At 40.5% G+C, this 12,884-nt stretch overlaps 1 protein-coding gene across 1 annotated transcript in view; it reads right to left on the reverse strand.

Moving 5' to 3' along the window:
• Positions 1 to 12,884, reverse strand: part of LOC311014292 (contactin-associated protein-like 4) — a 77,284-nt gene that overhangs the window by 37,411 nt on the left and 26,989 nt on the right. The window contains exons 4-5 of the mRNA XM_084010828.1: positions 8,798 to 8,945; positions 6,648 to 6,851 (exon numbers count right to left, since the gene is read on the reverse strand). Coding sequence (XP_083866954.1) covers positions 6,648 to 6,851; positions 8,798 to 8,945 — 352 coding nt within the window. The remainder of the gene's footprint in view (positions 1 to 6,647; positions 6,852 to 8,797; positions 8,946 to 12,884) is intronic.

Raw genomic sequence — 12,884 nt, forward strand, 5'->3', positions numbered from 1 at the left:
ACCTCCATGCACCACTGATATAGATACCTCATTTACCTAGCTAGATAACTGGTAGTAAGTCTGAAGCTCATGGCAACTATACTTTATATTCTTCCATTTGTTGTTTTCAGCATTCAGGTGTTGTTGCTCATCTCAACAGCTTAGTTGGATGAGCAACAGCAAAGAGGGGTAAACGGCTACTATGACTCTCGCCAGCGTTTCCTAAAATGGCTTATTTTTCCTTTAATGCCATATGATAAGTTAACACATTAAACAACTGTGGAAATAGAGAGATGGTGATTGATACAAGGAGTCTGAAGCCAAACTATTACAGAATCATTTAACTTTCATTCAACGCTGAACGCTGAAACGCTCTCCTGTTATTACCCTCTGTCAGTCCTAATCCCCCTCCCTCCTCCTCTCCTCGCCTGCATGCCTGTGAGGATATTGTGAGAAAGGAAGTTCGGTCTGAATGGACCCCAACTTGCTGTTGTCTTTATTGTCCAACTGGGAGGAGCACAACTTAATTTATCCATTCTGAGCAGACTAATATTGAATGCTCTTTTCTTAAGCTGAAGAGTCTACGCTGAACACTTCTTTCCACTTTGGAGGAGAACATTGTTCCAGACGGCTCCCTGAGGCAATATCACCTTATCATCTTCTGTCTGCTTTTCCATCATGGCCCTTTGCTCGAGCTCTAAATCTGTTTATGGAGGACGACAATGACAGGTCTTATCAGGAGTGACTGTCATAATTGTTTCAGTATTTCAGTGTCACATGGTGCTAGTATTTAAATTACAGCTTGACTGTGAAAATGATGTACTTTCTCTAAACCAATTCTCAGCTTTAGTCACAGTTGGGAATTTAATTTGTTACCATAAAATAAACTGAGGGGAAAAGGAGACAGAACAGTTATATTCATGAGGGAATGTCATTTCTGTGTCAGGTCTCCTCCCTGTCTTCAATTCAATTCACATGGACTTAATTGGCATCATTTTAGACAAAAACATAGTTTTAAACAGTAAAGTAAATATTACATGAAATAGAACAGGACTGCAACAAGTAGTTATATTATTTTACATTTGAAAACATTAATAAGACGTATAAAGCCCAGGAAGAAAAAATATGTACTTTAAAATATGAAGTTGTACAGTTTTACAATTAGTTGATTAATAATAACCAGCTATAATGATAATTAATTAGGCTTTGTAAGTTTTACATGTGATACATGTGACAGTAAACTGATTAGCTTTGCTTTTGGACATTGAAAAAGAGAAGTTATTTGAATCACAAAATTGTGATTTTTGACATTTTATATCAAACAATTAATTGATTCATTGTGAAAATAATCATCTGATTAAATGGTAATGCAAATTATAGTTTTATAATTCTAGTTGTATATTACTAAAATAGCGGTGTCGAGTAGTTTGCAAGCTGTCTATGTGCTTGTCTTTCTGTTCTTTGACACACGTCACCGCAATAGTGTTAAACTGACCATGTTATCACGATATTCCTGGTTTGAGACGCAAGTCATTAACACTTCCTTGACTATGTAGCTGTATGCGTAGCTTATCTTTTTTATTTTGAGATACAAAATGGACAGAAGAAATCAACAGTAACCAACTTATGATACAGCAGGGGAGAGTAGTACAGTAAGAGTCCCATGGCTATCTTAGCAATTTCAGGCAAATACAAAGGCTGCTGAGTAAAACTCTTTACAACAGAAACTCCTGGAAGCTCACAGTAAATCACTGTAGAAAATGTCGAGTCGAGTAAGCAAATGCTACAGTACCACAATTCATTGTCTCGCATTCTCTGCCAACTGGCATACTTTCTCAGGAACGATTCATCTGATACTAGCTTTTCATTTTGTGATTAGTGAAAACATTCGTGATCATGCTGATGTTGCAGAATACTTCAGATTTAATGTCAGCGTATTGTTTCGCACCTTAACACGGCCAGCAACCAGAAACCAACCACAACATGTGCTCATACAGAGAAAAGACAGGATTTCTCTTCACATGCAACCTGCCCGGTGCACCTCCCTGATGCATTCCTAATTTAGTCAGCGACACTAATAAAAAACACCACTCGTCCAGAATGCGCTGGAGCAGGAGACACCAGTCCTCAGTGTATTTACTGCTGTGTATTACAGCTTTCCCATGACAGTTCACAATTGAACTGAATTATGAAGCTGTTTGCTACATTAGAGCAAACTGACATTTTGACAAATGTAAAGCAGAGAGGAAATGAGATGGTTTTGGTAGCAGACATAAATCTTAATGAGCCAGCCAATTTATTCCAAATGCTTGGGCGGCCACAGGCAGATAGAGAGGGCCTTAACGATCTCGCTGTTGTTTGTTATACTGCATATATGTCTGTCTTTTCATTCATCATTAATTTATGATAATGGTACTGTTTCTAACAAAAGCACATCTGCTGTGGCCAAGCTCTTTATGTTTGTGTGATTATAAGCTGTGCATATCCCTGATGCTCAATGTTAGTAATCATTAGCCATCTTTAGCTCTTCTGAGTCTCAGCCAGCTTGTTTATCTCATGATGGGACATGCGTCACTGTTAAAGAGAGGCCCAGGACCGACAGGATCAGGTCACTAAATGGGAGAGATAAAGTATCAAGAGCCCCAGAGAATTGCTCAAACTCTGGAGCTATTTATATATTGAATCTAAATCTTCAGGTTTTATCTTTGATCCCCTACTTTGAGCTTCTCTCCTCTTCTCTTGAGCCAACAGCTGACTGTGGAGGAGCATGCTGTGGCTCAGGGTGGATCCTCCAAGCTATTGATCTAAATTACACTGTCTGCAGACTGCAAACTACTGGGCGAGTGTGAGGGAGGGAGGGAGGGAGGGATGTGTGAAATAGAGGGAGAAAGAGAGAGGAGAGAAAGACAGAGCATACATTGAAAAAAGGAAAATAATCACCTCCAAAAAAAAAACAGCAGGGGGAGAATTGGGACAACATATAAGGGGGAAAAGGGAAACGGGGGGGCAGCCAGGCAGGGAAACAACAAGAGCCAGAGAAAGAAGCATGCAGCGACTGTAATTGAGGTACTTTTTTCTTTCTTTCTTTAGTATTGGCTGTATCATGCATTATCATAGCTCAATCTAATGCTCCGTTACAAAAAACGAACATTGTTTATTTTCTTTCCAGGCTATCCAGAATTGTTTGAGCAGTGTGTTGACTATCAGCTCGAGTCTAGCAGGGAGATGTGACAGGCGTCAGTCAAGGGAGCTGATGTCACACTGATGGTTTTGCAGATAAGGCCTCTCTTCTGCTGACACATAGACACCACCACCAGGGAATTCTTAATCCTCCATCCTGCCCCAACTAGAGGGAACTGAACAATATTATTTTTTTATTGTAGAGATGTAGAGATTGCTGTAGGCTACACTCGGGAGAAGCCAAAGCCACATTTCCACTGAGGTGGACAATAAAGTCAATTTAATCTAATCTAAGGCAGGCACGTTGAACAAGCATGTGGCAGGTGATTGGATGGACCATCTGTCCATTATTACCAAAGCCAGTTGGGAGAAGAGCAAAAACATGTTTTCCATTGAGAAAAGCATTTCTTTGCTCTTCTTTCAAAGAGCAAATGCTCTCCAGTTGTGATACTGATGCTATTGCAGCAACCTCTTTAAGAGCATTGTTGAACAAACAGTCGCCCCTCTGTGTCATCAAGCACACATTTAAGCCCGGCACGTAGCTTCCAGTAGCTCCACACAGGACGCTAATTGGTGCGTGTTCGGACACAAACACACTGAAGCTTGACAAGATGTGTCATCCCATTATTCTCTTGAGATCTCAGCTGCTGCAGGAGGTAAGTATCTCAAATGTCAGTTATCTAAAGCAGGTCAGAAAATGCGGGCCAAAATACAAAAAATAAAGCTATAAATTAAGCCGCCACACAAGATGGAGGCTCCCTCCCTGTGTCAATGTACATGTGGGCATGTCAATATTGTTTGAAGTCAGACAGCTTAAAGTGAAGCCAATGCAAAAGCACCTTAAACTTGCATTCTTTCTTAAGCCCACAGGGGGACAACTCTGGATATGAAGACTGACTATGAAGTCAGATTGTACAGAAGACTATGAGAAAAAAACTCAATTTCTCACTTGATTAATTATCTCAGTAAAAAAAATGTTAACATGAGTGTATGGTCTCAATATGGTCTTCCTCAAAACAGCATGACGTTTATTTAGTAAGGTATGGTCCTATTTAGAATAAAATACAGGTTATGCTTTGGGGGCATGTGAATGACAGGTCGCTACCATGATATTGTCCGGTCTGGGAGTTGTTCATGTTTTCGCAGTTCATGAAAGTTTTTGAGTCACCTGATAATGTCTGATTCGGTGTTTGGTTGTTCTTAGCTCCACCCTCTCATCTTACTTCTGGTTGCAAAAAAACAAAAACAAAATGGTGATGTCCAAAAATCGATATCAAAATTGAAAATTATAAACTCAAGCCTTGAAAACAGAAGCCTAGAAACCAATGGCTGGCAACACGATAACTTCGGCAACTTCTTGTTTTAAATCAGACTTGAAAACGTGAATCGATCCAAAGTTCTGAGTTTGAAATCAAACTCAATTTATGGCAAGAAATGTCATGTTTCCTGGAAATAGTTACATATTCACAAGATGAAATCATTTTAAAATTACAGGAAGACCTTCTGCCTTTAATGCAAAAAAGAAAGTAGAGTACAGATCCAGAGCCAGATGGCGTGGTTGATGAGAGGTCTGCCTCATGGTGATAATACGACGGTCTGGCAGTCTGACAACACCTTAGGTTTAACCTTGTTTACACCAACACACACGGACACACACGGACACACACGGACACACACGGACACACACACACACACACACACACACACACACACACACACACACACACACACACACACACACACACACACACACACACACACACACACACACACACACACACACACACACCCTCCCATAGCCTCCACAGCGCTCCGTTCGGCACTGTTTGAAGCCATAGTTCATGTTATACTGTGCCAGCCCACTGTGCTGCACAGAGTTCATTCTTAACACATGTCGCTAACACCCACCATAGATTAAAAGAGTGGATATGAAAGCAGATGTCAAACTGAGAAAGAAACAGAGCGAGAAAGAGAGAGAGAGAGACATGGTTGATCAAGAAAATAGTCCAGGAAAAACGAAGGCAAAATTATGCCGTCCTCCTCCACAGTCATTGACCTGCAACCACACGCCTGCAGTGGTGAACTGCACCAATTCCCCAAATGTATTCAAAATCTGATTAGTTGTGTCTGAGATATTGCTTGTGACATATGGATAAACACTGTACTGAGCTACTCAGCATACGGAGAAAGAAGCACAATTCCCCTGACTTTCCTCAAAATTGGATCAGTGGTATCTTAGAAATCACAATTGACAAATACGCAAGCAATCCAGCAGATGGACGGAAACCAGCTTGAAGCTACCTCCGTTTCACTGTGGGGACAAAAATGTGCATGATATTAAATTCTTTATATAGAGACAGGGTGGTGGGTGCATTACACTGTAAGGTTTAGGCATTTAGCTGATATTTGCTCAGTGAGCAAATGGGCAGATACATAAAGCTGCAGGGTTTGCCAGGAAAGCCGTCCAAGTTCCAAAACATTTAATTAAATTCAAATATCCAAAGTTTTGAGGCACCTTACACCACAGGATTTCAATCCATGTCCTCAGGAAGCTGACTACAGCTGTGTCTGGTTCTACCAAACATGTTACTGCTTTCACCTGGTGTTCCAGGTTTAAAGTCTACGATTCTGTTTTTCAAGAATCAATACCAACAGGAATAGTTTAAGATATGAAAAGTACAAAATAATTGAAGATCCATCCAGATACTCATCTATAACATAAAACCAGAGATGAGTATGAGTATATAAAGTATATATACACTATATATATATTCTCTTTTTCAAAAAGATTGCAGATGAATATATTGAGTAAAGCAGAGGAAGAGATATTCTATATTCTGTATGTGTGTGTATATATACACACACACACACACACACACACACACACACACACACACACACACACACACACTACGTGCAGCAAGTGCACACAAAAATTACATTCACACATTTGACAGCAATATACTGTAAATTATTTAATGCATATTTTCTGGATTGGCTCGAGTGAAAAGAAAGCAATGTAATATTAATACATGACTGAACATTTTATTTTTAAATTATTTATTTATTTTTCATACGTCACAGTAGTGTATTAATACTGTATAGAGTGAGTATTATATGCTGCACATACTGTATATTACAGAAAACATATACTTTAAGCATATATACTAGTTTTATTATTCATACTTATACCTTTACTTATATCATACTTATAGTACATGCATCTTGGCTGCAGCAGTTGTACTTCACAATGTTAAGATTGATTTTTCACAAATGTTTGCAATATGCTCTTTTATTGTACAAGGTAATATGATGTATATAGCTTTTTAATGCCTCTTTAAATTCCTTCATTTCTCATTTTATTGATATGAATTTGATTGAAATATGAATTTATTTATTTCCTTGCCTCTGTGCTGCAGTGACATGTTAATTTCCCCCGGGAATGATTTGCCTTATCTCATCAATATAGTGAAGAATAATGTTGATACCTTGTTGGTGGTAGAGCAGCAGCCGTCCCTTCTCCAACACCAGGGTGAGGCTGTGATCTCTCTGTCCCTCTGCATGAAGCAGCGTCCCAGAATTCTTCAGGGTTTTAAACTTCAGAGAGATGACCTCCATGGCCGCCCAGCTCGGCCTCACACTACGCCTGTAAACCAAGCTGCTGCTGCCGTCAAAGTTGACCACGTCAGAAGCTACAGAATGACAAAGAGTATAGAAGGAACAGCTGCACAAACAACAGGGACACATTCTACAATAACAGGAATAATTGAGTGATAAAAGTGTGCAGTTTGCCAGTAGTTCAACTACTTAACATGTAGCTTTAACCCCATCACATCCAGTGTCCCCCCTTTTTTCCCCATTAATACCTTTTAGATTAAAATAATAACATTTTGAAAAAAATAGGGCCTGAGTTTGATCAATGTTTGGTTGTGATGAGTTTGTATTGAGGGGTTTAAGAGGTTAACGTAAAAAACGTCAAGCCCTGCTGTAACTTGGAGACAAGTACACCCACAGAAAATATGTGAACTTTGAAATAAATACTGCAAACAACCCAACATGAACAATTTTGACATTCAATTTAGGATATTTTCATTCCAGGGACCTTAAGTGTGGAGGAATCTGTCACATAATAAAAGTATCTTTTTTAGTTTGATTCTCATTTAAAGGTATAAAATAATCTCAATCATCACTGATCCACGTGTGTGATGGTGTATGTATCTGTGGAGACCCATGGCCTAATCCTGTATTTTAATTTTTCTTCATATTTTGCTGTGTTCAGAACTCATCTCTCCGTATCCTTCTGCATTAGCGCTAACATAATTTCACCATGTCCGATCTGACGACTTGCTACAGCAGCGATGTCACATAACACGTTTCAATTTAAACACAACACACTAACTGACTAACCATCCACCACCCTATTCAAAAACCATCCATCAACCAGCTAAAAACCACTAAGACCAGCCAAACCATCAACCAGCCTATTGAACCAGCTTAAACCATCCGCCACCCTATTCTACCAGCTAAGACCATCTAAAACCATCAACCAGCTAAAACCACTAAGACCATCTAAAACCATCAACCAGCCTATTGAGCCAGCTAAAACCATCTAAACCCACCAGCTAAGACCAGCTAAAACCATCAACCAGCCTAAGCTGGTCTAAGCTGTTTAGAGGCTGGGTGTCAGCAAAGAGCATTTGGTCCCCACGTGGGGTGCAACCCCCAGTCCGTAAGTAGAATGTGCAGCACGTTCTCATTCCCAGGTTAAACACTGTTGTGTTGTTCAGCCCGGGGCTAACGAACCTCACCGGCCTCACACGGCATGAAGCATGCCTTGGGCTGCAATAGCCGGCACCTTCCCGCGGGTGTCAGGAGGTGTAGCTGTTAATTTGTGCTTTAGAACATAACAGCCATGAAACAATCACAGAATAATGTTTTATTCTTCTGAATTATGGCTTTGCTCTCATTAACGCCGGCCTCTCTCTTCGTTCACACTCTAACTTGCTCGACCACCGCTGCGCTCTCTCTTCCTCTCTCGCTCACTCATTGAGATGGAGAGGAGAGGAGGATTTTGAATGCTCTGTTTTCAAACAGCAACCGACAATGTGGCTACATATTATAATGTATACCTGTAACAAGACTATGTGGTCACTAAACCTCACAAAACAACAGCTCATATTTACGAGTGCATGATTGCATTTTATTTGTGTTGGTATTGATTTCCTCTCTGAATAAACTGTTTCTACTGAGTAAGTAAACTTTTGGCCCCTTAATGTACAAAACCTTTAAACACAATAATCAAACCATATGATCTGGTGTCTAAAGAGCAGAAAATAAAGCAGAATTCATGTGAATCTGAATGACAAGATGTAGATTCCTCAAAGCTAACAGCTCCCATTAAAAAAATAAATGTCTAGAAATGGTTGTTGTTTATTATCTCCACACATGCAGTATCTTAGATCTATGTCACTAAATGTTCAATCTTCATTACACTTATTTCAGTAATAAATACTATAATATAAGCCTGAACAGGAAAATTGAACATCCAGATGCATGACTTCATGCGTATATCTTCATTTGAGTCGGATTAACACAAGACAAAACTGACAAAGAGGTCAAATACAGAGATTGGACTTACTATAACGACATCCATATATCTCCAGTCTGAGTCCAATCCTCCCAGTGGGGTTCCAGTCCAAAGGAATAATGCGGAGGAAGCGAGCTATCACCGGCTGTTTAAGTTTGTACTGGACCACAGTGTCTGCATTACTGTTACCTGGAAAAGCCTGAAACAACAGAACATGTTAGTTTGCCTCATTTTTACATCTAACTTTGATGTTTTACTGGTTGCTGCAGCTACAAATATGTGATGGCAAACTATTTGTAGCAGTCTAGTTAGTTCCTCAACTCCCTTAGTAGAAATACAGGATATTTTTTGTACTTTGATAACCAGGGGATGTTTTTGCCTTTTCTATTTTCCACAATCTTCGACGTTTGTAATGAAACAATCTTCAAATGTGTGACATGTATTCATGGTTTAAATAAAAACTCTTAAACCTGATACAACAAAGTCTTTCTGCATTTTCAAACTTTGAGCTCACAGACCATTGATCCTAACGATGTCTCTCCCTGTCTCTATCCAGTGATCAATAACTCACCGTCTCCATACCAAGCCTCTCTTAAAGACTAATGAGCTCTATTTGCCCAATCAGCTGCCTATCGGAATCCAGTGGGATTCTCTGCTTGACAGACAGGCAGCTCACATACTGTAGAGCAGCGGTGACCAAACCTCTTATACACAAGCAAAACAGTTTCCAACCAGTAACACTGCAGGAAAATCAATTCCTCTAGACTAGAAAACTCTTTGGGACATACAAAACTAATTTGCTATCAAAATAACTTCACAACACTACTAAACAGTTTAGCGTTCATCATTACAGTGGTTTATTGGTGAACCCACATTTTACAAAAAGTATTTCTGTATCTGCTGCTCATAATTTCATTTCAAGTTAATTCAATACTTATAAACCCTAGTACAGTGCATGGCCGAGGTGCCCACATAAATATTAGGATGTCGAAATGTAACTAAATTAAACAGTTACACAGTGTTTAGGGCATTTATTGTGAAAGGTAAGAAACATTCTTGTGCTTTTTCCCCGCATAACATTTGCAGTACAAAAAATATATTGATTTGCAGATTAAATTGCACTAACAAAAAGGTCCCCCGGTGTGTAAAGGCCATCAATCTTTAAGTCAAAACAGGCAAAATTTGGCAAATATTGGTTTATGTCATGGCCTAAGGGCTCACTGAAAAGATTATGATGGAAATGCAAATGCAAGATGTAAATCTGTAATTATTAAGTGGTAAGAAACAGAATGGACAGAAATGGTAAAATATTGGTCTTTGCGCCCAAGAGGTTAAGAAACAGATAATTGCATTAAGTCGACTAAATTACTAGGATGTGCAATACAATGGGATATATTACAATTATGCTCAAGCCATATTCTAGTTTGCTTATGAAAATTCACCACAGGCCACTAATAAACTGCCAGCAAGCCTCTATTTGCCTGCCGACCAGAGTTTGGTCACCCCAGCTGTATGCATTAACAAGCTGCATTCGTGGGTATGTGGTCATGTGCTCTGCCAGCATCTTTTCTCCCGACATGAGAGTGTGTGTGTTCTGAGTGTGTTCTGATGTCGCTATGTGAGTGAAATTGGCTTCCCTGGTGCTGCGTAATTGTGATCTCAGTGCCGTCTTCAGTGCTTTGAAGGGCTGAGTCGGCTGGGCAGCGGAGCGTTGAGCTCAACAAACGATTCTGTTTTGTGCTGAGGAGGTCGAAGAGAGCAGCATCTCATTTACCTGCTCGAGCATGTTTTGGAATATGCGTAGCCTACGACAAGACCTCAATCAACGAGAATGAGAGAAGGAAAAGGAGGGGGAGGGCATGAGGAACAATCCGAGAGCATGTGTAGAAGAAGAACTCGGGTCATTATATAAGAAAAAGCAGTAATACCACACTGTAGAAATACTCCAAGTAAAAATACTCAAAAATAGTAGTAGAAGTAAGTAAAAGTAGGTACACCATCCATCCATCGGCTACCGCTTTATCCTGTATTCAGGGTCGTGGGGGGGCTGGAGCCGATCCCAGCTATCATTGGGCGAAGGCGAGGTACACCCTGGACAGGTCGCCAGTCCATCGCAGGGCAGTAGGTACACCATATTGCCAAAAGTATTTGCTCACCTGCCTTGACTCGCATATGAATTTAAGTGACATCCCATTCTTTAATATGACGTCGGTCCACCCTTTGCAGCTAAAACAGATTCAACTCTTCTGGAAGACTTTCCACAAGGTTTAGGAGTGTGTTTATGGGAATGTTTGACCATTCTTCCAGAAGCGTATTTGTAAGGTCACTCACTGATGTTGGAGGGAAGGCCTGGCTCTCAGTCTCCACTCTAATTCATCCCAAAGCTGTTCTATCGGGTTTAGGTCAGGACTCTGTGCAGGCCAATCAAGTTCATCCACACCAAACTCTCATCCATGTCTTTATGGACCTTGCTTTGTTCACTGGTGCAAAGTCATGTTGGAACAGGAAAGGGTTATCCCCAAACTGTTCCACAAAGTTGGGAGCATGGAATTGTCCAACATCTCTTGGTATGCTGAAGCATTCAGAGTTCCTTTCACTGGAACTAAGGGGCCAAGCCCAGCTCCTGAAAAACAACCCCACACCATAATCCCCCTCCACCAAACTTTACACGTGGCACAATGCAGTCAGACAAGTACCGTTGTCCTGGCAACCGCCAAACCCAGACTCGTCCATCAGATTGCCAGATGGAGAAGCGTGATTGGTCACTCCAGAGAACACGTCTCCACTGCTCTAGAGTCCAGTGGCGGCGTGCTTTACACCACTGCATCTAATGCTTTGCATTGCACTTGCTGATGTATGGCTTGAATGCAGCTGATCGCCATGGAAACCCATTCCATGAAGCGCTCTATGCTGTTCTTGAGCTAATCTGAAGGCCACATGAAGTTTGGAGGTCTGTAGCGATTGACTCGCTGAAGTTGAAGTTGGCGACCTCTGTGCACTATGTGCCTCAGCATCCACTGACCCCGCTCCGTAATTTTTTACGTGGCCTACCCTTCTTGGCTGAGTTGCTGTCGTTCCCAATCACGTCCACTTTATTATAATCCCACTGACAGTTGACTGTGGGATATTTAGGAGTGAGGAAATTTCACAACTAGACTTGTTGCACAGGTGGCATCCTATCACAGTTCTATGCTGGAATTCACTGAGCTCCTGAGAGTGACCCATTCTTTCACAAATGTTTGTAGAAACAGTCTGCATGCCTCGATGCCTACTTTTTTACACATGTGGCCATGGAAGTGGTTGGAACACCTGATTTCAATTATTTGGATGGGTGAGTGAATGCTTTTGGCAAAATAATGCTAACACTACGTTTCCTAACTTAATAAGTACGTTTTATTGAAACGTATGTTAATGTTATGTTGCTATGTAGGCTACTTTAGTAATGAATGACGAGCATGAGCAAACACTATATAACTACAGCTGTCAAAAAAATGTAATAAATGGTATTTACTTTGTAGTGGAATAGTATAACGTCACAGCAATTAGTCCTAATTACTCAGTTCAAGAAACTAAAAATTGCATTTGAGTAAATATACTTGTTTAATTTCCAGCACCAGAGCAAAGGGAGAAAGATGGAGCATTGAATCTGAGAAGTCAGTCAGAAGCCGCGACGGATACAGCTGCTTTTGTAGTTAAAAAACTCCTCCTTAGCTGACACACTAAGCTGGCCTGACTAATATATGAAGCCTTTGAAACACTCTGAGCTGATCTGGGTTTATCACCTATCATGCTGAGTGTCAAACCAACACGTTCATAAGCTTTCAGACATCAAACCCTGTTCACTCTCCTTTTAGTGATGACTCCCAGGCTTTAGGGAGTTTGTATCTTTCACTGTGAGAAAGTCGCATTCTGTCAAATCTGAATCAAAAGCTGTTCTGCTACTATAACAAGAATATTGTACTGTCTTTCGTGGAGGAGGGAGGAGATGCTTGACTGCCTCTGTCTTAAATCTAATGCTGTTCAATCAAAGCAGGCCGGTATGGCTTCCTGTCATTCTGAGATACGGCACAATAGTTTGCTTAGTGGTGATCAGTCATTCTGCAGTCTAGTGTGTCTTCTTGCCTTACTGTAACATGGA

This window comes from Eutrigla gurnardus (genome assembly GCF_963514095.1).
Source record: "Eutrigla gurnardus genome assembly, chromosome: 6".
Lineage (NCBI taxonomy): Eukaryota > Metazoa > Chordata > Actinopteri > Perciformes > Triglidae > Eutrigla > Eutrigla gurnardus.